The sequence below is a fragment of the Stegodyphus dumicola genome, chromosome 4 (assembly GCF_044657685.1).
Source record: "Stegodyphus dumicola isolate Sdum_Otavi_A_Nest chromosome 4, ASM4465768v1".
In the NCBI taxonomy this organism is placed as follows: domain Eukaryota; kingdom Metazoa; phylum Arthropoda; class Arachnida; order Araneae; family Eresidae; genus Stegodyphus; species Stegodyphus dumicola.
The window spans coordinates 142852414-142879897 of NC_140771.1; the positions used below are offsets into that span (position 1 = coordinate 142852414).

At 31.6% G+C, this 27484-nt stretch overlaps 1 protein-coding gene across 1 annotated transcript in view; it reads right to left on the minus strand.

The window, feature by feature from the left end:
* LOC118189649 (uncharacterized) overlaps positions 1-27484 on the minus strand; it is a 632173-nt gene that overhangs the window by 72025 nt on the left and 532664 nt on the right. The window contains exon 4 of the mRNA XM_085815570.1: positions 1885-2053. Within this exon, the coding sequence (XP_085671696.1) occupies positions 1885-2053 (169 nt within the window). The remainder of the gene's footprint in view (positions 1-1884; positions 2054-27484) is intronic.

Below are 27484 nucleotides of genomic sequence, written 5' to 3' on the forward strand. Positions count from 1 at the left end.
CCACCAACATACAGATGGCGGAATAATTGCTAGTATACTGGAGACAGAGCAATCCCAAATTCAGGTTGCATGGGAGCTCTTAACGACACCTGCGATTTGTGTAAATAATTTCCGGAGACCTGAGCAAAGGCGCTAAGAGCCTGACGATTAATGAAGATCGGTGTTTGGGATTCTCATCCAGGTGCCAAGAGCTCTCTGTTGCTATTTGCTAGCTTCAATTCCAGTATAACTGTTTTTCGAAGTCATCATGAGCAAAAACATTTGTTTGCTTGCGTATTTTCGATAACATTTCGGATGTTATAGCTTCCCCGATGTCCTGCTAAATTAATTGCATTTTTTGCGTTGAAGTTTTATGCCTTGTGAAAGCGTGAAGCGAAACTAGGACTTAAATTTCGCAGTGACACCGTGATCCATTTGTTGGATCAATGATATTTGCAAGATCAATGACGCATTTTGTAGATGAATATTATTTGTATGTTTCCATTTAAATGAAAGAAGCCATGAGCTCATCAGGGGTATTATCTAAGATAAATACAACCTTAAAGTCTAATTCATTTTCTTTGAAATAAAATTCTGTTGACGGACAAACGTAGCTAATAAACCAAACTTTCATAAGTTTTTTTTTTTTTTTTTTTTTTTTTTTTTTTTTACTAATGCTTTCTTAGTCGAACTGGACAACATTCTGGCATTATTTTTTGATAGCATTATAAAAGTTTTAAAAATTTCTGCACGAAACACAAATATCGGTTTTGTTCCAAACCCTCTACGATATTTTCACTTTATAAAAGTGGGAGACAATCTTTCCAAAATTTATCTGCAAGATACAAGTTTTTACTAGCTACTACAAAGGTGCATGAGAGAATCGTTTTCTTAAACCAACTCGTTTCATTAACATTGGGTGTTTGTTTAGTTTTGTAGCCACTTTTTGTATAATTTCAAGTAATATCTCGTATCTTCAAGCAAACATATTACTGCAACTGATTCACCAACAATGCAAACATTGTGAAAGCCAGGTTTGCTTAAAACAGAAAAGCTATTCCTGCCTTACCGTAAATTTTTATTACTTCACTCCCTTTCATTTTCTGTCTCATTAGAAGTTTTTAAGTTATTGGAAAGGATAAATGCTTTAGCTTAAATTTCCATTTAACTAAGCGGAACTCTCCTTTCAATTCAGTCTTCCAGCCATACTGATTACAGCCTGGTCATTGAAACCCTTAGTTTCATTTCGTTCTCTTTATTATTATCATCATTATTATTGCTTTTAAAAAGATATTAAAATTTCATTATCACAAATAGACTTTACTGCAGATTTGCGTATTGCAAATCGCCAGAGAGAAAATTGATTTTCAAATATTCAGACATTGAAAACCTTAATTTGAAAGCTTTAGATTTATGATTTGAAGCTTTTGCTATTAATTTGAAATCGGCAGCTTACTCTTGGAAGTAGAAATAAGTTAAATCCTCACTTCTGGATAAACTAATGTCTGAAACCTTTATATACCAATGCAACATACACCGAATCCGATATACTTATTTTGACAGGGTTTTACACCTCCAGGAAACTAAGAAAGCTTCCAGGTTACTAAGAAAGCATCAGGAATCAGGATTTGTACAATATTTCAGTGCAATGCTGTGGTAGTTTTATTCTATAAACTTTGCTTCATAGGTTGAAAATGTGAAAATAATAAATAAAATAAAAGTAGAAAAATATTTTTTCTCTACGCTGCATTTGATAAGGCACATTTATACTTTTCGTTAAGTTGCTAAATGATAAGAATCAGGTTACAACTTGTTTGATGCAGAAGTACATCCAGCTTTTAATAAGCCTTTGGAAGAATAATCAAACGACTAAAAATGTTTTTGTTATTAAAGACTTTTACTCACCTATCCAGCTCGAAGATCCCAATCTGGAACGATAAGAAAGTGATTTCGATGCGCTCTCCATACCTGCCTCCTGCAGCGACGAATGTGAGCGTACAGGTTGGCGATCTACGTTCACTCAAACGAAGAGGGTATTTAACATCTGATAAACCGTAGTAGGTGCGGTTACAGTCTGTGAAAGAAAAGAGTAAATATTTTAGTTCTACTTTTAATACAGTTTTGAAGTTCAGTGTTGTATTTAATAACTATCCCTTTCATAGAAATCATAAATTTAATGAAAACTAATTTTAATAATGGCATTGAAGAAAGAAATCATTCATGAGCAATAAGAAACCGTATAATAAAAAATATAATTATGAAGTTTATCTCAATGAAGAGAAAGTCATAAATGCATGAAATATTGAATATTCAGTAGTAGGATCAATTAAAACTTTTAATGAGATTTAGGTAACGAATTTCTATTTATTAAGGAAATTAATTTAATAATAAAAGGAATTTGTACACATAATCGATAACAAGCTGGATGAGTTTAACTGAGTTGATAATGTTTTAAAGCTCGTTTCAATGTGATCAAATTAGTAACCTAGATGAGATCAGTTTAGAGATATTTATTGGTTTTCATAATTAGAAAATACTTTGTAAGAAAAATTAGGAGCGAGAGTCATAAAAATGTATCTAGAATTGTGCGGGTATCTTTTTCGATATATGGAGATTCATAATTTAGACGACTCCATTCTTCATTGTATATCGGTTGAAAATAATTTTTTAAAATTTTTCTTTGATTTGCAAGCCTGCGTACGAATTTATTAGTGTGGTGTGTTTCTCATGAAATTCTTCGTAATGTAACTTAAACGGTTTATGAATAATTAATGAAAGATATGCGCTTTAATTTAAAGCAAGATATATTTCTCTATCACAAAAAGTGAGAAAAATAACACATACGGTCCTGTAAACAAATTAGATAGATTTCATGCATCGTTTAAGTTCTAAAATGTCGCAAATGGAAAACAGAGAATCTGTTCTACGAAAGAAATAATTAATAATACAAGCTGGCGTGAAACTACGGTTTTAAGTAGAAAGGAAAGTGAAGTAATTAATTATCTGAAAAGTAAACGAATGGAACTGTGAAAGCAATTATTTTGCCGTTAAAGGTAAAAAATAAGGTAATATCGTCGAGCAAGTACAAATTAGAAAGAGTGTTTAAAAATCAAAGCGTTCTGGATATAACTCTTCTTGATGGATCAGGAAAAATCACTGCTAAAAGAAGGAAAGCAAGGAAAAAATGTCTGATGTGGCCAGCACATGACCTCCCGCCAATTCTATAATAAGCTATGGAATTCGCGGAACAGCAGCGAGGTGAAAGGATAACTGAGATTTAATTTCTGGTTGATCATTTGTAAATAAATCTAACTTGTTATAAAATTTTTGACTCAATGTTAATTATAGACAGCGCAAATTTTTAACTATTTTATTCTATCATACAATTGATTATGATATATCTACGTGCTTATGTACACATCCGTTCTTCCAATTTGATTTGAAAATACCACATCAATCGTAGCATATCCTCTGGTCGTACAGAGTGTCGAATTCACAAATCAGTGACTTAACAGTCACAAAATTTTTAAAGCAGCGTATCTTTAGAATTATTGATAGATTGTTCAGTGTTGCCTTTCATTTCACTTTGTATTCGCTACATTATTTATATTTACTGTATTATTTCTTTAAAACTAAGAGTGGTATTACTTTATAAAAGTGGGATAACATTTGGTGGCAGTATCTTTTTATTTGTAAAGTGATTCAACAGAAAATTTAGACGAACACAAAGTTTAGGACTGAGGCTGACACATTTTATTGTTTCACAATGAGATCTCATCTTCATAATCATCTTACTTTCTTTGAATTTAGCATAATTACAAAAATATATTTGATGCTTATAAGTGCAATATAGTCATATAGCCATTTTAAATACAAAATTTGAGAAATTTTGGAATATCTCATAATAAAACCTTTTAAATAAGTTTGTTCAGTGCTTTAAGTAAAATTCGCTTCCGATTTACCAGTTTTAGCAAACATATAATATGATCTAATCTGTTTCCATTGAAATAGAAGCCTTAAATACCAAAACGGAGAAGTTTCGGATTATATTTTAATACAGTTTTTCATTAAAAACTATTATGCGTTTCAAGAAAAGTACCACTTCCGATTATTCATTTAGATTGTTATTAGCTTTCTATAAAGTATCAATCTGGTTGTTCCGTTTTACCTAAAATCTAATCAAATCTTTACATAGAGAACTTAAATATGGAAAACAGAAAATTTTAGAAGTTTCATGTAAGAGTTATCGTGAACAAACAAAATCGTCACCACATGCACAGACAGTATTGTATAAATAGTAAAAACGTGATGCGGAGCTTCTAAATCGTGCTTATTCACTGAAAACTCACCATCACATATATTGGCTGGAAGCATTACTTTCCTGACATAACCATAAATTTTGGGGGAGTAAAAACACTATGAGCATTTTTTTAGTTAGTATCAATTTATAAGATAGTATGTTCTAGAACTTGCTTTTCTGTTCAATAATCTTAACTGAAATAGAGACCGATACTGCTTTAGATTGAACCTATTTGAGTAACGTATTGCAAGTACAGGATGATATGATTACATTAATAGAGTACAAGATATTTTGTAAAGTATTTCGATTAAGAACAAAAAATAGCCTTTCTCCTTCAAAAAGATCATATTACTAGTAGATCATATAGAAAACAATAAATCAAAGACATACAAACCACATGTATTACGACTATCATGTAGACTAGCGAAAGACCAAATAGTTAGTAAGAATGTACAGTGGAAACAGCGCGCTAATAACGCGTTATGATACCCTCCAGCTGAAATGCATGCTTGATAACGGCGAGGTAAAAGCCAATAATATTGCTGATCGCGTGTTATTTCACTAGCGCTCGTTTCTGTAGTAATGCATATCGGAGTTCATCGAGGGTGCTGACGACACCTCGACCAGATTTTCGTCGTCCCAACATATCCCATCCATGCTCTATAAGATTCAGGTCCAGTGATAAGCAGGGCACGGCGAATGAGAAATGCTTTCACTTTCCAGATAACTCCGCATCACTCGAGCTTTATGTGGGCGGAAATTATCGCCCAAAAATATCGCGTCGGTACAGCGATAAAAGAGCGCATAAGAGGGTGTAGAGTTTCGTAGCGATATCGGATGGCCATGACGGAACCATCAGGAATAACGTAGAGGTCGGCGCGTCTATTCGTTGAAAGTAAAAACCACAAGTGTCATTTTATACACGGAGTGCACGTAAGCCTCCTCATCTGTAATTGCCTCTTTCGAACAGGTTTGGCGCCCGATAAAACAAGCCCAAACGTGCCATATAATTGCCCTTTGGGAATCGTTCTGGATGTTAAAAAGAGAGTTATCCGCAAAGGGTATATGAACTCACTGCTCTGGTGTCCAACTGCGATGTTCACGAGCTCAAACCAACCTTGTTCTGACATGCAATGGGAACAAAGGAACCCAAACACAAGTCGTTGGCCTGTACTTCAGAACTTCATGCAGTCGACGCGACACAGTTTGCGGGTATTAAACGTCCTGCACCAGCAGAAAAATACCCCGTCAATTGTCGTGCTGTTAGTGATCTACCGGCAACAGGAAGCCATTATCAGCTGTTGTGGCAATACTCCGGCGTCCAAACCCACGTCTTTTACAGGGCTTTTGACCCCTTTTCTAACGATTTCACAGCTATTGATGAAAGTACAATGCACATTCATCTCTCTCGCAAGAGTAGATTGTCTTGAACCAGTTTGCAGCATCCCAACAGTCCTATAAGCTATTTCATCGTGCAAATGGTGTCTTCGGCTCATATTTTCCAACTATAGGGAACTATCGCTGCTTCTGAACTGTATGTTTTAATTTCCCTCTTAATACTGGTAACTTTTCTTTTAGTGTTTGTTGCTTATTTTTTATCGCGATTGCGCTTTAAAACTAAAGGGGGAAAACCAATTCGCGTATAAAGAGATTATAGTAAATCAAAGTAAAATACAGAAATAGATAAAAACTAAATTAACTAATTATTCAAATGCCATAAGCAAATAAACAGAGGATATCGTGTAAAGAATGAGCAAATAAAAATTGCAGTTTATAAAAATGAAATTCTAAATGACAAGAAATTTAAGAAACATATCAAAAGAGAATAACAAAGAAAAATTCCGAATTAGTTTTTTCATTGAAGAGCTGCCTGTTTCATGACCACAATGGAAATACTTAACAAAACTAGGCAGCTGTAAATTGGAGAAAATAGAGATTGATTAAAAATATATACAAGGAAATGCGAAAATTTTCTGCATAGCATAATTGTTTCAAGAAAAGAAAAGGTGTACTGCACAATTTGAAGAAAACGTCTTTAATATTACTCTTCCAGTTCCTTATAACAGTGGGTTACCAATACTTATTATATTTATCTTATTATGTTTATCTGTTATTTTTTTACATCAAAACAGGTGCTCTAAATTTAATTTTTGAATTTCAAATTGTACTGAAACTATACTATAATATCTTTAAGTATTAAATTATTATTTGTTATAAATACTGGATGCGGGGTGTACTTTTGGATTGTACGATGTACAATAATAGGTAAACACTAGATTCTTTGAAATGCTTCAGTTGCTCCTTTCCTCAACCTTTCTTTGTAAATTCTTCTAAAGTTTGCTATATGCTTCTATATTTTTTAGGGCAGAATGGGAAGGCATTATCAGTTGACCCGTGGTAGGTCGAGGGTCTGCTACCTGCAGACTGCCCCAGTTAACTTGTACTATTACGTTTCTAAAGTTTTAGAGCCATTAGTTCTCCTTTAGCTTTAAAACTTGTCTAAAGGCATGTTTAAAAAAGGCACAGCGCTACCAAAACTGACATGTAACACTAGACAATTACGCTACGCCAGATAAAATTACGCAAGAGAGCAACAGCATGATCTGTATATTCCAAGTTCTAAAACATCCAAATTCTCATTCTTTCAATGCCGAAGCATATAGCAGCAAATATGTTTGGCCATGCCGGTTACACAAATATTGATTTCTTCTTGTTCTAGAAGTCGAAACTCTTGCTTGAAGGTGCTGCATTTTGGATAGGTAGCTTTTTTTTTTTAAAGTTATATTGAGAAAGAAACAGATATTTTTACCTTTACCATTGTATATAATTTCCTAAACGAATTGCCTGCGATAATGTTTGGTTGGTTTAAAAAATAGCATATAAAACAAACTAATATGCGCGTCAGAGTGCGATTTATCTGATTGCAAAACTCCGCTTGTCAGTGGCGGAAAGCACTCTAGATCCTTTGGGAAGCTTCGGTTGTTCTTATATAACAAAAACATGCAAATTTAAATCCTTTAAAACAAGATGCTCACCTGAAAGCTGGTGGTGGATTGCTACACCATTAGTAGACTTGCAATATGTTCGGAAATGCAAGCAAACAAATGCTGCATGATCCTAATTTTTATTATTCTGTATTTATAGTGCATACTAATAGGCCATGTATTCAGGAAATAGTTGATGAACAGTTTTTTTTTTCAGAATAATAATGAAATTAATAGCCCATCTTCTCGAGCATCTTTAGATGCAAAGCACACTCTAATGGGCCAATTTGTTGACTTTTTATGATACTTAAATGTATCCACATTTATGGTACCTCTACGCAATAGCCTCTTCAAGTAATGGAAATAAAACTAATTTTATCTTATTCTTTATATCAATTCTGTTTTTAATCAAAAATGAATCGCTTACGGTGGAAAGGCTATTAAGCTTCTCGGAGCAGGACATGTGAAAAATTAACTAATTCTGAATGTTATTAGATTCGTGGATGTTCCAATTGCCAGCTCAATGTGCTAAATATTTACATTGTAACAGCTCATGTGGAATAACAGGATATTTCTTACAAGTATTCGAGTAACATCAATGTATGAGGGCGCACGTGATCAATGAATAGTATTAAACAATAAATATTAGTGGCTTCTGCAGTTTTACTTTAAATGGGCCATTATTAGAAGCAAACTTTACTTCAAATTCTAGGTAAATGATATGGCTATAGAGTTAAGTTTTACAGGTAAAACGTCTTTGTAGGTTTTCCAGTCTTAAAGAAGGGAAAATGGCGAAAACTCATCCATCGGACAGATATTTACAAAATTATTATCTACTGCCGTTTGTGGAGGGTAGTACAGTAGCTTCCCATTTATTACATAAGAAGATAGTGTGATCAACTTTCAGTAGAAGCTCAGAGGTTAGACAAAATTTCAGTTTCATAAATAATACGTTGGGTGAGACCGGACCGCATATAAGCCTACTGTGCACAGCTAGGAAAGCAGCTTGAACTTGGCCAATGACAATTCAAATGAACATCACCATAAACTCCGCCCACAATGATGTTTAACCGTTCAGCGATGAGACGGGTTAATCTGCTCTAGAACATGGCCTCTTTTTTCTCCTATGTTTTCGGGAATGAATATGACAAATCAGTCAACTAACGGACTTTTATTTGATCACTTGCTTGTTTAACTGAAAAGGGTAAATCATAAGAATTCTATTTATTCAAGGGTAGGGATGTTTTTCTGTATGTCTTGAGATTTAGCTGGTATATACATTTGGAAAACCACAAAAACATTCAAAGCATTTAACAAAAGCGAAAGAATTATCTGAAGCTATTACCTTCAGTTTTCATCTATATCAGTGTACGTAACTTCATCATTACCAGAAGTCTTTTCTAATAATTTTTCAAAGCATTATAGAATCCTTTGGTGGTTTCATTCAGTTCTAAACAACCCGATACAAACGGTTATAAAATGCCTCTTTTCTCTCAGATAAATATCTTTATCATTGTACCAAAGTTTTTGATATGAAACATACTTTAAGACATTTGTATTTGCATTTTGAGCTTCGTATTACAGAAAGCAGATGAGTATAATTTGCTATTTAAATGAATAAATTCTGAATAATTTCGGCATAACAGACTACTCAGTTCAGGCTTGTTGAATTATTTTTCGCTCTCTTTACTTACCAACTGAGATTCCTATCTCCGATTCCATGCAATTGGAGTTAGGTAAACAGAATAGAAGGGAGCAGTAACGAATGCCCGTAGTGTATTGTAGAAAATGGTGAGTATATTTATTTCCTTTTTTTTCTTTCCGGAACAAGTATTGTAAAAGGATCACTTTTTTACGCTTCGTCATCTTCCTAACGTCGAAGAGGAAATAAAGCTGGCGGTGCACTGCTTTTAACAAAACGCTGAATCTACTGCAGAAAGATTCGGAATTCTATCACGACGAGCTACTGAATGAATTCAATGATTTTTTTCTCGTGGAAATAAAAGCTTTGTTTCATTTCTTCAAAAGTCAAAATTAGTCTTAGCAATCTTGAAAGACGTGAAATTCTTGCATACTGAGAACGCATGCTGATATAGTTTTAATTTAAACAGCGAAAAACCTTTTTAAAAATTAGAAGTTTTACGTAACATTTAAGTGTTAGTCTATGCACTGATGTATGATGCAAGGCATACAGTAAATGAAAAAATAGTAGCTTTGATTATGTAAAAGCGGCCACGTTTTCCAGCCAATAATTACTCCGTACGTAAAAAGGAAAAACATATAAATAAATGTGTAAAAATGTATCCCATGTAAATATAAAGACAGATTGAAGAAGATTCTATTATATATGACTTCAAAAATATTTATACTGAATTATAGATCCGTTTGTTTCGCTCTTTTAATTGGTTTATACTACATGCTTGCTTCAACATCAATACTGCTCAACATCAAACGTAATTGATATTATTTGACTCCCTTTTTAAATTACATAAGAATAATTATCCGGCAATTATTTTTATGTAAAGTAAGTTCAAAACAGAAATAAAATGTCCAGAGTCCGATAAAGCATTTCAGTGTCTCACCAAGAATTAATTCGTAAGAATTTCATGCGTCAGTTTATAACACATATTTTAATGTTTTCTATGAGAGCAATGTCTGAAAAAAGTCGTTTCCCAAATTTCTATCCGATGAAAATATAAAAACTGCCAAATGAAATGCATAACATAATTTTGGTAGTCACGAAAAAATCCGATTTCTGAGTGGTGGGATTTTGAAAGCCATTGAAACAATATACTGGTTTCAAAATGTTAAAGAAATGTGACTGGAAATAATATCTTAGACATTCAAAAGTGAATATTTCAAAATCTCAGAATCCCGACAAACAGTACTTTATATTCAGAAAAGGCTTAAATAGGGCAAATACAGATTCCAAATTTCAAACTACAGCCAGGGATGTAAGAAAAATAACCGTGTGGTAAGCTTTCGAGAATGTATTTATATTCAGATATCCTCAGAAGGCTCAAGAAAAAAATCATGTTCTGTATTCTATATCTTCTGTTAGGCTTTACTAAAAATAAGAAGCTCGTGGTCCAGTATTTTCAGATCTTAACTATACCGATATATACGGATTCGATATTCGAACCTAAAGCATAATTAAAAGGAAATGCTACAACTTTGCAATCCTTTTTTGGAATAATATCTTCAGTGCCCATCGAGCCTATACTAAAAGTTAAAGAACGCTACTGAAGATTCGAGTTGCTCTTTTATTTTTACATAAATTCTGTCTGGTTTATGTCAGAAAATGGTAACGTGTAAGAAACGAGAAAACATAAAGTTCCAGAGGAATCATGTAAATAATTTCAAACGTATATTTTGCCGTAAATAAATTTATTAGTTGTTAGAAGATATTATTAGCATTTTATGTGAAAACTTTATATTATTTGGGAAAAAATAATAAAAGTTTTTTCGTTTCATATTCCTTTCACTGAAATTCTTACATGTATTAATTTAATGATGTTGCTTTTATTTACCTTTTTAAAATAATCTTTAACATAATATAATAATTAGGAGATTAAATCACAGTAAAAGATTAGTTGAAAAGAAAGTTAGGATGATAAAAATTCATTATTTCAAAATTTTAACACAAAAATTAATTCAATTGTAATTAAAATCGAGAGGATAAAAACATGAATTCCAAGTGGGCAGAAACGAACCAAGTGTACCCTGTATCATAAATGCTTCATAATGTATTCATAGTGCATAAATGCACTTGCATTAAATGATTGCTTTTGATATTGTAAATAAAATTTCGAATTTCATAGAATTCGAAACGAGTTTTAATACAATTCTGAGGTTTACAAGAGTGAAAAATATAACAATTAATACGAAGTTTTAAATTAAGATGGAAGTTTCAGACGCTCTAATACGGATCATTTTAGAGCTTTAAACATTTTTGACTAATATATTTTTATAATCCCATCATGCTTTTTTAATGACTCCAACTTTCAATAAAAATATTCAATTAATATATCCGAATATGGAAAAATTTGGGTGCTTTTTGCTTACTTAATGCATATGAAGCAAAAAAATTTAAATGTCTGTTGTAATTTTAGGCAATTTGGAATTATATTCGGAAAAATAAAAAGTAAACTCAGCTTTAGGTCTAAAATAGTTAAAAACTGTAAAACGGAATACAACATCATTAAAAACGTAATATTCTATGAAACTATATATGAACAGTGGAACAACTAAATGGCGTGAAAATCAGGAAGTTAAAATGAGAGAGGAATTTATGTAAAACGAAACTGAAGATAAAAATGCGAAATAATATTTATGGGTTCTGCATTCATTTTTTTTTAAGTGTAGAAAAATCTTAAACCTTATATCTTCCAAGATAAAAAACCTTCATTACAAATTCATTCTTTAACTTGTGTCTGGATATTAACTTTGTTTCAGTTTACTGAGGATAATTAATACTTAAACCAGATTAGGAAAACAAACGAGTTTCATCTCATTTGTTTTGTAATTCCTTTGTCAAATACATTAAAGGGTCTAAAATTTACATTAAATATTTACTAGAGAAAGTTTGTTATATATGTTTAAGTGTAAATAACCTATCTTTCGCTCAAATAATAGCTGAGATAGATAAATCTTTAAGCACAATGCATTCAAAGACTTTAGATAAGCCGGTTGAGAAAATAGTAAATGTATCGAATTACAGATTAAAAGTTTCTTCATTATAAACGTTATACATCATTTTAGTAGTCTCAATGTATGCAAATTCAAAAAGATAGTTTTCACATAATAAATACTCGCCACTCAAAGCGTCAGCCGAAGATGATATCTTATGGTAAAAACCTGAGTTTGAGACCATATTAAGTCATAAATTCTTGTGACTGGACATCTTTGATAATTAAGTAATTCACATTCATCTATTCGGAAGTTTATAGAGGGATTGATAGAGAGCCCTAAAAGCTTTGAATTCTATCAGTGGAATGCTATCTATCAAATCTGAGATGAATGCCTTCCGATCCGTTGAGAGATATACCATGCTGCATTGACGTCAAGATGGTCAAGCAGCCGTTATTTAGTATGACTTAGCTATTCAATGAAATAGCGGATTAAATACGGTGTTGCTAGTGTATTCATCTTTGATTATTTACGAGCTACTCTGTTGCTATTATTGAATGTGGCTTCATTAATAGCGATAATATTAATAACGCAATAATAAGCGATAACATAATATTAAATAAGAAGTCAAACAACAAAAATCAGCGTTATATTTGCAAATTTTCACAGAAGTAGTTTCGATGGTTTTACCGAACCATCAGTCTCGTCTGCCAAAGCGTAAACGAACAAGATAAGATATAGTGATTAGATAAGATTTGCCAAAATTATCCAAAACAAATCTTCATTGGTGAACTAGATTTTCTAGCAGCGTTTCACATTTAAAATAAAATCTTTCCGTTCAGTTAACGACCCTAATCCCAATCCATCTTTGTCTTCAGCCTTCAAGGAAATTATGATTTAGTTCTCGTTTCATCAATAGATGGCACCAATAGCTTACCTATTGTTAAGCCATTCTTATCTTATCTAATAGCTATATTTTATCTTGTTCATTTACGCTTTGGCAGCTGAGGATAATGGTTCGATAAAACCATCGAAACTAGTTCTGTGAAAATTTGCAAATATAACGCTGATTTTTGTTGTTTGATTTCTTATTTGATACTTCTTTGACGATAACATAATAATTAAAATTGTTTACTAAGAATTATTTTATAAAATGCGCATTTCGCATTCTGTAGAACATTCGGAAACAAATTTTAAAAAATGAATTTAACTGAAAATCTGGAACAAAATCATGTCGTGATATTGATCGTGTACTATTGATATCACCCAAAATTTGAGATAACAACAAATTTATTTTCAGTTCACGGCTATTAATGTTTAACTTCACAGAAGTGCCGGTTAACATAACTTCATTCAAAATACAAGACACACGATCAAGCAAAAGGTTAAAAATAATTTCAGAATCTGAAGATTAAGAATTATGTCTTCTGTTTGACTCGAAATATTTTGTAGAAAAACAAAATGCAAATATTGTTAGAATTGTTTTGATACATGTATAAATCCTTTGTCATTTCTGCCATAAAAGTAAGAGATAAACGTCTTGTATTCTACAGAATTTTCAAGAAAGAAGTGCAATGCGTTTTGACATTTGGCGACTTCGCAAGCTCATAAAATATCCTGCTTTAAGAAATGCATTTTTACATTTTTCATTTCTTAAATTCCTCCAAATATTTCTGTTTGAAAATTCAGATGCATAAAGATCTTTTGTATAAAACTTCGAAAACAAGACTTTTGTTCAAAGACAATATTTGGCTTTTTTTACGCAAAATATTCAGTTTTTTGTTATTGTAAACATCCTTCACAGCAAGTTTATCCATCATTGATAAATGTTTCATCAATATAAAAGAGGATGTGTGGTTTTAGCTATAGAGTTACTTTATCTAACTGCAAATAAATTTTTCTAGCCTAGAAACACGAAGATAAGAGTAAAATAGAAATCAGTACAACTAAACTAATTTTTAACTCTGCATTGTTTTAGCAATATATAGGAGAAAAGTGAGTAAAATTTAATTAAAGCAAATTAAAAATACTTGAAATAACTTTCCTAAAACAATTTTCGAAGTTTAGCTCACAAATCTAAAGAAGAACGCGTTGAATACAAATATCAACTAAGCATTCGTTTAATTAATATGATATAGATTTATTTACGAATTAAACGAATATGATAATTATTCGTTTAATTTATGCATAATTAATTAATATAATGTATTTATGTAAAACAAAATAAAAACAATTTGCAGTGTAACACTTCAAAATAAAATTTACTATTAAAAATTTTCAAAAAATGTGTAAAATATTGAACGCTATAAAATTAATAACAGGTAATTCTCTAACAGTTACGTCAGAATTGCCATTAGAAATATTTACCATTAAATACAACATATCTGTAAATGTACATAAAACTGTAGGTTGGATGCTTTACAAATTAAATATATTGTTACGAAATGTAAAGGCGCGATGAGATGGCTTCCCCTCAAAGCAGTTTTAGGGTTGCCATAAAATAGCAAGGAGGGCAGGGTTGCCATATTTGGCGAGACATCGTCCATTTGGCGACATTTGGCGGCAAGATTGGCGATATACCTTGGACGGTTGGAGAACTTTCTGGAACGAATTCTTACCGGTTTAGTCCAGAATGTTCGCGAACACAAGCTGAAAGCTATATAAACCCTGCTGGTCCGCAGTCAATAAGTGTGCTTCACCGAGAGGAAGTGTGCGTCTCTCATCGAGTGAGTGTGTCTCGTCTAGCGAGTCAATCCCTGCGGAGTCGATCGAGTTGACAGCCGGGCAGCGAGTGCCGAGTGGGTCGTCGAGTCCACTGAAGGAGTCTGTTAGTGTATCGCGGTTGGTGCATCGTCAAGAGAGTGTGTTGAGCTGCGGGAAAGACTGAACCGAAGAGTCAGGAGCTGAGCTCGTGTGTCGTCGAGTGCATCGCGAGTTGTAGCGTGGAGAGTCTCGAGAGTATGTGGAGTTCCGAGAACGACCAAGCAGAGTCGGGAGCTGTACTCCGGAAAGCAGAGTTGGATGCTTTGCAGGAAGCTGTCTTCATAGTGATAGCCTGATACCTGAAGGCTGTGTCGCTGATCGTGTCAGCGTGGTTATAGTAGATCTTCGACGACTGTAAAAGTGTTTGGGAGCTGTCCTGATTAATATTGATAAATACAGTGTGTGTCGATACTTCTTCAAGTGTCGACGTTATTCACATCAAATCTACGAACCCCCTGCGTACGTGAAGGAAGAAAATAACGCAACAACTGGTGTCAGAATAATCAGAAGGAAAAGAAAAACATAACAATATTTTAATTCCTATCAATTAGATATTTCATTTAAAAGCAATATTAGGATTTAAGACATCAAGTAAGACTTTTATTACTTTTATATTGCTCTATCTGTTAATCGTTAATAGGTTAATTATATGTAAACATGGCCGAAACAAAAATAAATAAATAATCCTATGGGTAACAGGAAATCAAAGCGATATGAAACACGAGCTATATGTATGAACTAACTGTGAATGAAATATTAACAGAAAAAAGGAAATATCTGTGTCTTTACTTTTGATTTTTTAACTGTCTGCTTTCTTGATGAAAAAGGGTTCGATAGACTCTTTTCTAGTTTTGGGACTTACAGACAGGAAACCTAAACATCGTTTCATAGTTTTTGAAATTACTTTGCAATTGCGATAAAGAATTGCAAAGAGAACTAATTAGTTAACTGGCTCATTTCATTATCTTCGATAGTCTTAAAATGCTATCAAACGTTTAGAAAAGTGTAGAAAACGATATGTTTATTAGCAATGAAAGGTATTAAGCATAGAAAGAAATGTATGAGGAATGAACGTAATCTCTTAACATAATTCTATTTTAATCATTAAACTGAATTAGTTTCAATATAAAAATATAATACACTTAAAATATTTTAAAATTATGTATTACTAATCCATTTTAAATAACTGTCTTATTAAATGATCATTAAAATCAATATTTTGTAAGTGTTGTGGAATTCAGTATGAAAATATCTTCAGAGGCAGAACAGTTTATATAAACTTAAAAAGTTCTTATTTTATTATTGTTCATAATCTAACTAATAAAGTATTTATATCTTGCAATTTGTTTTTAAATCTTCCAACAAATAACTTTAGCATATAAACTAGTTTTAACTGCAGGCATATTTATGCACCGAAAGCATCGCGAACCTCGTGGAAGCCTCGTGAACGAGCGATCTAGTAAAATAAATGTGACTCTAGTGAAAAACTCTGACGATGTTTATTAAATAAATGAAAAGTCTTCACGTGGCATTGATTTACCTTTAAATAATATTATTGAGTGCGAATGGGTTGAATAAAGATAACAGTTTAATAAAATTTATTTTCTCAAAGAAAACACTCTACAGTTCTCGAACTTACACAAAAGTATTTGTACACTCTTCTCAGTATAACAGAGCACAATCAGTAGTTACCACTTCAAACTACAAAGAACCAAACATTGCTAAGTGCATCTAAAGAGTGAAGCTCGCACGGAAATCTCTCAGTACTCTATGTTTTCTCTGAACTGCGCATACGAATACGAATATTGTGCTTAATTGCTGCTCTGTTGCTCGAAGCTCAAATTTACCAGCTCAGATGAAATTTTGACCCTTCTGCGCTTGATGTTGAACGTTATTTGAAAGTAACTTTCGTAGAAACGAAGCTTGGATAGATAAAAGACGATAGTGATCCTTTGTCACGGAGAAGAATTTGAGCTGGGGAAGAATTAAAGCTTCAGCGACATAGCAATGCCATGGAGAAAAATTGAGTTGAAAATGTGTAGGGCGTCTACATACTTTACAGGCTACTTTTACAAACTTTACTTGAAATTCATCTACGAATGCCATCCAAAATCATCAGAAATTTCTGAGAACCTGTCAGAGCGCTATTATAATTCTTTAATGTTATAAATAACTTAAATAACTATATTATTATAACATTATATTTATAATATGTTATAAATATAATGTTATAATAATATAATAATAAGTTGCCAGCGTTACGTTAAAAATCCATTTCATTGTATGAGAAATAATATAAAATCAAATGTAATGAATGACTGAATGGAAATTTTCATTGAAACATTTTATTATTCAGGCTATTAAAGAAATCCGAAACATTTGAAAGTATCTTAGTATGAAGTTTTCTTATGCAATACAGATTCTCTGCCTTACTCTTAAGAACTGACGGCAGCCCTAAATTTCCAAAATACAAACTTAATCAAATCCATCAAATTTGAATATAATACATAATAGTAATGCTAGAGACAATTCTAGAAACCCTCCTGCTGATAATCACAAAAATAGCATCTTCTAAGAGAAGTGATTCCATATTGACTCCTATTTTAAAATCTAAGTATTATTCCGAAACATTTAACAACATTAACGCCACTAAAAATTTTATCGAATTCTGTTGCGCAATGAGGGGACTCTAAAACATCTCCGGAAGCATAATTAATCTATTTAACATTTCTTATTAATAACAACTTGCTACAGCAAAGAAATGCTGTAATTCGAGTGGATAAATGTACATTTGATTCGTAATCTTTGATAAAATAAGTACATTAAAAATAATAATTAAACCTATGCCTTAGCTTGCTTTTTCCTTTCCGGCATTCCACTAACTGATAGGTTGAAAACCGGATTCTTCACCGCTCACCTCAAACTAAGTGGTCAAAGACGTGATCAGTATGTTGGAGGGTGACCAGTACGAAGATTACTGGCCGCTTCCGATCTCGCTACTCTTAGCATTGTTTTTTTTATTTTTTAATAATAATAATAAAAGTTACATTGAGGAATTTATTTATGTAAATATAGGAACGTGCAAATTTAAAACTTAACCATAATTTAATATAATATTATATTAAAGATTTAAAACAATAGCAACCATTTATCAACTATTCAAGTTTGAAAATGATTAATTGTGAAACGAAAAATTTTTCTGCAAAATGAAAAATCATTTGCAATGCACACTGCAAAATAAAAAGTTCAAGATATAAACAATAGGAAAAAAACTATTCTCAAAAAGTAGATTTACGCTTTATTCTTCACTATCAAGTAGGAGAATTTTACTTGCACTTTAAAGTAGAACTATTGAACTTTATATGTATACTGTTTTTAACCCATATTATACAAAACATTAAAAAAAAATACTTTTTTCATAAATTCTTAAGTATGTGTTACTCTAAGTCTATGTATATATGTTAAATAAAAAAAAAAATACCAAATTCTTATTAGCTTGATCAATACAGCCTGTCCTAAAAATAGAACAATGGTATAATCCAGTGCTAACTATTCTTACTTAATTAGGAATGGGGAAAAGCATCCTAAGCATAGTACAGCGTTACAGTTTTACAGATAATTGTAGTTTTTGTTGTGCAAGATTTTAGCTGGCATCTTCTTTGTCTATGTTATGGGTTTTTCACAGTAACATTTTCACTTTGAAGCTTTTGAAAATTTTCATTAACTTGCTTAACACCCAATTTTCTGCAAGCTGGTTTTCCTGGAATAGGAAGTCGCAAATAGGAACTGTTATGTGTCTTCAAAAATCAAGCAGGTTCAGACTCTCATTACTAAATAACTGATTGATATGCTGTTTCAAACGATTAACGAATAAAGGCCAATACCCTTTCTTTCCTCCAATTGAAATAACATAAGCTGCTGCATGATTCTCAAATAGGTGAAGCACGTATTTATATTTATTGTAGGAAGCAATGCACATTAGTATCTTTACCCGTTTTCTGCCACATTATACTCTTCATTCTACGATTAATACACTTTTTGCTTCTTCGAAACTGAAGATTACTGAAATAATACAACTGTCGTTCCATCGAACTGCTGCGACTTTGTTTTTTGAATCAAGACTGCTATCTGAAGCCGCGTTCAATTTTTGACATTGTTTTGAAAGTATAAGTGGGCATTTAAACATTCTGCGCTCTCTAACAATACCTGTAGCGAAAACGTTTTTATTTGCAAAACGGATTCATGGAAAGTAAAAAAAAAATATCCATATGAATCTTATGTATCTCAGGGTTTGTAATTTTTGACAGCAAATTCTGGACAACTGTATGAGATAATGGATCATTCACAATTTCCTTAGGCGGTTTCCTATTTTGTATCCTAGGAATTTTATTCTTCTCCAAAACTCAAGCATGCAAAAAAGAGAGAAATTTAGTCTATTTCGATTGTAGAGACATTAGGTTATTTCGGAATCAGGACAGGTGTAAAATGAGCAACGCCTTCGCCGAGACTCGAACCAAGGGCCTCTCGAATGCGCGTCGAGCGTGCTGACCGTTACACTGCGAAGACATGCTTAGAAGGCGGGAAAATACCTTATATACTCTCACTTTTAAGGGGGACTGGGGATTAGGAGACCCATTCGCCAAATCCTGTGGATGGAGAACCATCATCCACCTCCATTTTAGTTCGGGGGCCACTGTAGAGACATTATGTTATTTTGGAAGCAGGAGAGATGAAAAATGATCAACGCCTACGCCTGTGTTTGAAACATTTACACAACCTCCTCCCCACATTTCGCACACCTGTCTGTCACGTGGTTAGTTGTAAAATAGCAATATTTGGAATGTAACAGAAAAAGAAAAGATTATCTCTATTACAACCTGATGGGGATTTGGTAGTAGTGGATTTTACCGTCGTCCTATTTTTACGACAGTTAAAAATGCAAGGAAAATTTATCTTTTAGGTACCATTGTTTTGACCATATTTTTTACTGATTTAAAAGTATGGAATAATATCTCAGTAAATTGATCTGTGTGTTTTTCTTGGAGGTCAAAATTTTAATAAACTTGTTGAAAACATAAGGAAAAAATCTGCAAAAATCCCCATTTTAAAAAATTAATAAAAAATATCTAAATTAACTCTAACTTGCGGTAAAGACAAATGTCTCTTAAATAACATATCGTCTATAATTTTAATTCGGTAATTTCAAAGATTTTATATAAAGACCATGTGTGTGTGCTGTCCTATTTTTAGGACGATGAGGAAATACGGTTTGAAGTAGGGTTGATTCTCCATGAATGAATTTGGCTAGCACTCTGAGCGTTTGCTTCTCCACGTACTGTCTTTGATTCGAAGGTCACCTGAAGCGAGCTAGTTTGGTTTACACTGTGTCTAAGAAGCTTGATTTCTTCTCTTATTCATATTCTTTAGTCACGGTGTGTGAGGACCTGTTGCCGGTCTTATATAGTTTCCTCCCGACCGCCAAGAAATTTCTATCACCTTCCATTTCTCCAAATTGCTGGAAGGCATATACGGTTAAAGTTACAAATGAGGGCCGTATATGGGGATCAATTACAAATAATTAATTACAATACCAATTACAATTATAAAGGGGGCAGGCTAAAAAGTCGTCAAATGGCTTTAAGTTTGGCGACTTTTGACGCAATTTCTCAACAAATTTGGCGACAAAAATTAATTTTTAAAACCTTTGCTACTTTGGAGACATCGCGATATCTCACCAATTAAACGAGATGACCATTTACCTCAATGCTAAATAGATTTGCACCTGTAATATTAATTTTTCGGCAAAGCTCCGCTCTCTTATAGCAGCCCATGTTAACATTATACAAAATTCGTAGTAATATCATAGTCCTATTTTTTTGCCAATTGACTTTGCATTTTAAACTGCTCATTTTTTAAATTTAAGATTCTACATTCTAATGTTTCATTCTTAAGAGAATTAATTCTAAAACTAGTAGGAGTATCATAACTGTTTAAGCATAAAATTGTTTCCATTGGTATACTAAAAACTACGTACCTGAATCAGATAGAAAATTTTTCTTTTGATTTATGTGTTTTAATGATTTGTTTTCGTAAACATGAATTCTAAATTCTTCGATGTGTTTGATAACACAATTACGTTTGCAGATTGCAGTTAATATTAATGCTATTACTTGCAAAATATGTAAATTGACATATATTTTCAGATGCACGTTTTAAATTATATGTTATTTGTTAAGAAACAATAATTTATCTGTTTTAAGATGATAACGAAATTTTTAGTTGATACAGTAGCATTTTCTAAATGTACATACTCGCTGTGCAAAATGATTTTTCATTTAAGAATATAATTCTTGAATCTGTAAAACAAGCAATTATAAATTATCTGACACCTATATCGGAATACTTCAATATCGGACAAAATATAAAAATATTTCTCGATTCATTATTTATTTAAACGTTTCAGAAGAATCTAAGTAGAATCATTGTATTTTTACCATTTTCTCATCCAACAGCAAGTAATTTTGAAATTGATGATATCTTCTAAGAATTTCTTTAGTTGCTTTTTTGTATTGTACGGTTATTAATATCAAAGGCAAGATTCATATTGACTTATGATTCTCAGCTTTTTGAACGGTCCGGATACGTGCAAAAGCGAAAGCTAATACTCGTAACGGAAACCATTTTGCCCGTTATGATAACGGATCAATACCCGAGGGATGGAATAATAATTGACATCTTCCCTCTTCTGAATATCAAAGAAAAGAACTACCCTTCTTATGAGATTTCGAGAAATGGGAACGGTTAAGAATAAGAATCAACAAAATATAAGAAGTATGTATGAATAATTTCTGAATTGTTTGGAATACGAGTAGTCGGGGAAGTATTGAGGACATTGCATTTTTCAAAGCAGTTTGTGAAGGAAAATCTTCAGACAAAAGATTACTGAGCTAAATTTTCAGACAATTGAGCCTTTTTTATTATCACATTATGCAAAAAAAATCTCAGTTTGTTATTAGTCAAAATAATGTTGCGAGATTAGAACTGTTATTTTCTTTATTGTTATTTATATATTACGTATTTTTAAACGTGCATTTCCGGTAAATTAAGCAGAATTATTTTGTAAGTAGAAGAGTTGGGATTATTTTCTAAAACTCTAAATTGCCAGTAAATGAAGCCTTCTAAATAATATTGAATTTTTTATATAAATAATTTGAAAATGTCAGTTATTCTAGAACTGTTTTATTAAAAGCTTGTTTGATGTTCATTCAGGTTTACAAATATTTGTTAAGAGTACAAGGCTATGTTCGATATAAATAAAATAGTGTGAAACTATTTTACATCCAATGAAGCACATATCATTTCCTTCGACAGCGTAATAATTAGTTAGTCATCCTGAGATATATATATAACAATATAAACATATTTGTTTTTGAAAATAATATCAGACTAATTATGAATAGTTCAGAAAAAATTGACACACATGAAGAAATATGAGCATTTTCTAGAGAAAGATAATTTTACTATGAGGAGCAAAAATTTTTAGAGTGACACGTAATAGGTATTTAAATGTATGAGGGCATTATCATATAAAAAGCTAACGTTGCCCATCATGATTGTTGCTAATCAGTTTGCATAAAATAACATTTATCTATAAGCTTTCTGAACGCCCATGTTTTCTATTTTTATTTCTTCTAAAAGACAAATTGATATTTTTGTTAAATATTTACTAGAATGCAAGGCACATGTGTGTTAAATAAATATACTTTAATTGAGTAATTTTAAACATTTCTAGTTTTTTTTTTAAACATGTAATTTACTTGAGTCTAGAAACTTCTGGGACAAAGCATATAGTCAAATTTGCGTAAGTGTTAGAACATTTTTAAAAATGCAAAAACAATCATTAGGAGAAATTTAAGAAACAGTGGCCTAAAATTTTATTTCCGTTTTAGAGGGAAATAATACTTCTGGCAAAAAAAAAAAAAAAAAAAAAAAAAAAAAAACTGTAAAAAGTAGAATAGTAAAAACAGCGGGTATTTCGTGTTAGCATTCAGATTAAAAAGGCACTTACAAGCATAGCTCTCAGAATTCTTGTCGCCAATCGCCACGAAACTTTCATGGATGATCAAGTATGTAAAGGAAACAACAAACGTAAATTGTTGCATTTCGTAATCACCCACATACGTAGAAGGAAAGAGATCAAGAAATGCGACACGTTGTATGTGTTTATTTACATGTTTGATTACTTATAAATGATTCATGGGGATTATTGTTGTGATATCCGATAGCTTTCCTTTTTAAAGTACTTCAGCACTAGTTATTCAAGGCTGTTGCCCTTAATAAAACTGTATTCTGGAGCTGAGTCTGCAATAGTTTACGACATCTTCTGTAGTACTAGATTCATGTCTAATTCTTTCCTATCAGCGACAAAATGTGTCATTGTTTTGAACTTAAAGGTAAAAATTTATTACATCAGTCTGCTTCTTTCAGAAATAAAACGCTATCCAATATGATTCAATAATAATAATACTACATTCGTCGTTACCAAAATAAATTATCAATCATATAACTTATTGATGTTCACATTGTGTTCAAACCTGCGAAAGATATTTTGTGTTTCTGTTTTATTCAGAACTAAATATCAATTGTTTTTCAAGTATATTTAACGTTAAAACTTGTAAACGTGAAAATACATGCTTATATGGCGTAAGCTTCATGGTTTATGTTGCTCTAGCTTACGAACGAATTGCGTTTAGTTGTGGCTTGAAGTACTTATCACTTGGAAGAAAAAAAAATTGTAAATTAAATCTAGGGAACTTATTTGGTTAAGCAACAGCAGCAGGCTGAGAAACTCGATTTCTCCTAAACTTTTAAATCTTTTTATTCACAGAAATTCAGCTATTTTTCCATTCAGTCATAAATATTTATCAAACCACAGAAGGGGTTGACAGTTCCCGGTTTCAGTTTCTTTTGTGAAAGAGCAAATGCTTCTCTCACCTCTAATAAAAATGTTTCGTTTTTAATAGCACGAAACGTCATCGAACAAAAGTACTTTTGATGTGGAAATGAATGGATGAGAGGTAAACGTTATTAAACTCATGAATACAGAATGGCATTTTAAATGAATTTCGTGCTCATAAAAGAAATTAACGATCCAGCATTCTATTCAAGTCCTTTTTCTACAGGGTGTCGCTTTCTTAACGCTTTCGGAACACGCAAATAAATATTAGAATTTCAAATTTCATGGCATTGTATAAGAAGCGCAATTTAAACCTCCGTCTTAAAATTTTCGAAGCCATACATATTGAAAGCATCAAAGTTCAAGTCCCTTCTGTGCATTAAGGAAAGTAAAAAAATATAATGATATTTCTGGAACGTGAAAAATGTATGACACAATACATTTCTCAACTATACCATGGTTAAAACAAATTATATGTCTCATCCACGTAAAGCGAAAGTATTACTGGCAGTAATTTTAATTTGATCAATATATATTTTACTTAACTATAGAGAAATATAAATGTAATTAACTCGTCTAATGTTGCAGTACCATAGCACATCAGTAAATGAATTACGTATTAAGAATGAAACTAAATGATTTAATGCTAATAACTAAATTTGAATTGATATATTTTTAATGTGAAAGAAAACCTATAATTCAGATAAGCAATTCCAAACAAGTTATTTTTTTTAAATATATTTCCTACGAGAAAGAACTTTGAATGTATTTAAGTGCATTATGTTGTAAAATACCGTCATATGGAATAGAGATTAAAGAAATGTACAAAAATTTCTTTGCCTTCTGATGGTTATGAGCAATGCTGCCATAATAAATACTCACACTGCATATTACAGGAATTCGCATTTTCTGAAAAACTTAAACTCCATTTAAATCATGATGTGTAATGTTAGTATGTGAACGTCTGCCGTAAAAATGTCATCCACGAAATCTTCCCTGTGATGATCTACGAAAGATTTTCTCCCGTTAAGGACATGTACTTCGCCATAATCAGTTGTTCAAGTATACGCACGTATCAAAATAATTACAATAAATAAAAAAACAATAACAGTTATTAACAGAAAAATTGTTGAAACATTGCAAGAATAGATATTTCTACTCTGAGTTATCAACTTGGAGAACGTTGTTTTAAATCTATAGAGTTTGGAGTGCTTTCAATCATGTAAAGTGTTCAAACACTTAGTAGACGTTAACTGAATTATTGCCAAGTATAAAGTAACAATTTAAATTGCTAATGACGTAAACGATCCTTTATTTCAAGCTAAATAAGAACAGAAGGCACACTTTTTGCTTACAATTCAGCCAACCACTTCTCCGAGATAATTTAATAACCATAAGTTCAAACGTAAAATTTAAATTCAAATAAACAGATAGCCAAAGGCTATACAGATCAGTTAACGCGAAGTTGGCTCGAAACTTAACCAGCATGAATATCATCTAGCGGCAATTATAATGCACGGCCAAAGACTGCAACTCTTACCTTATCTAGCATCGCAGTAACGTGACCTCGAAAGGCAGAACACGCTCTATCTTACAACTTAAAAATATCACCTTAAATACACGGGAATTGAATTTGCATTCTGGCGGGAAAACGAAAGGGAGATGTAACTAAAAATCCAAAACATGACATAACATAAAATAACTGGTTAATACACGGAAATGAACTAATACAAAAAGAACTTCAGCTTTCAGGAATTTATTATCAGAGCAATAGTCCTCTAAAATGATGAAATACTTGCTAATCAATATTTATGAAAGCAAACTTTTGTTGAAACTGAACTGACTTTGCATTAAGAAAAACAGAAAACTCTCCTTAGCTTTAAATGAATTTTAGGAAATTAAGAAATAAATTATAGCACAGTTCTTGCAATAGCATGCTACAAACTTTCAAGTTTCAAATTTAACCTCAAATAGAAAAACTTGCAGCTCTTTTCTACCGAGAAATTCCACTAACTTAGGGTCTTTTTTCTGAGTATCATTCATTTAAATATTCATATTATTTTATTTAGCTCAATGTTTAAAACACGTCTTTATTTCTCAGTTTAGTATAACTGAAATTTGATGCTGAAATTTAGGCAGGATTACCTATTGATTCATACTGTCTCGTACATACCGTAGTGTAATTTTGGCAGGAAGTTCTCATCAGTATTTGAAATTTCAAACCGATCTTGTACATAATTTTAATACATAAGAATTTTAATACATAAGAATAGCAAATAAAAATAATATTTAATTTAGAAACAAATCTTAAATGTTACATTTCTGAAGACAGAATATTGTTTCTTCCTTTTTACTAGCAAAATATTAAATTGAAATTACTTTAAACTGCTTCATGGCAAAATCATACCTATTCGCAAATTTAATGATGCACATTTTCAGATCCCAGTGACACATCCAGTTACATATATATATATTTTTTAAGTGCCAATTCGTTGTTTTCTACATGGGAAATAGTTTGCTTAAATTAATTAAAAATATACCTGGTTTATTCCGCACCATGTCTCTTAGTAATAAGAAATTACAAACTACCTGTCTTACAGTATTTTATGACAAATTTCTATAACAGTCAAGTTCTTTTATATATTTACTAAACTTTTCTTTCAAACAGGTATTACTTTGAAACATAAATATTAGCGCAAACTATTTTCATTAACTTACAATTAGTACAAATGAGTTACAAATTGCAGTTTTGGGTGCATGAATGATGACTAATATTCACCTGATTAGTAATACGCTGTAAAACTAACTTTATATAACATTAACATTTTAAATGATATATATTTATTATTTTAATACATTTTGACACTTTCTTGAAGTATAAGCAATCAATGAATATCTCTTTAATTTCATCTATTCAGAAAGTAAATTTGATTGCATATATGTGAAGCTATAGCATTCAGTTTAATTTTGTATATATATGTATGACCTTTTTAGCTTTAGTTTTAAATGGGTCTTTTATTAAATTTTTAAGAGTTAATTAATAGGATATAAAAGGGGGTTATAAATTATATGTATTATTAAAAGAGTGCAATAAAACCTTAAATTAACAAGAAGTATTTTTGCCGCATTCAGATAGCTCAGTATGTGAACAATATTTTGACTAATATTTGACTGATGAACAATATTTTTGTTTATATTTTTCTAACTGCAGCTGAGTCATATTGCACAAGCTTCAAGCAGATGTAATCGTTTTCTTTATAGGTATTTTTATTCATTATCTATTCATATTATTATTATCTATGTTTTGTAAAAGTTTATATTTCAGAGAATGGCAACATACTATGATGTTGTTCTTTTTAGAGAGTTAGTGTAACTTTTGTTTTCATCATTTGAAAGTATGAGTAAAGGAATTATTTAATTATTGTAATAAAATTGTCATAAATAACTAGAGATATAGATAGTTATTTACGAGTAATAAATAGTTCTTGAGGTAACAAATTTGGTGAGAATTTTTGAACGGTATGTTAATTAATAGAAGACTGCCTAAATTTCAAATAAAAATTTAAAAATAAGTAATGTTTTGCGAAATGGCTGCATTCTGAGACCCACAGTAAGCGAGTTCATGAAGAAAAACTAATTCCTTTTTTATTTCTCTCTGTGGCAAGCTTCTTCGCATTTACATTTTGTTTGCTGTTCTCCTATGCCAGTTTCTGAGACATGATCCTGTCAACGGGTTTTATTTTAGCCTGACAGGATTTTATATGTTAAGTGAAAACAATACACCTCCTTCGAAGTGCAGTAAATAAATAAATAAAAGACTTTTAACCGAACTTCCTAACTTTATCGAGTAAAAAAGTAAATAATGTACCATGT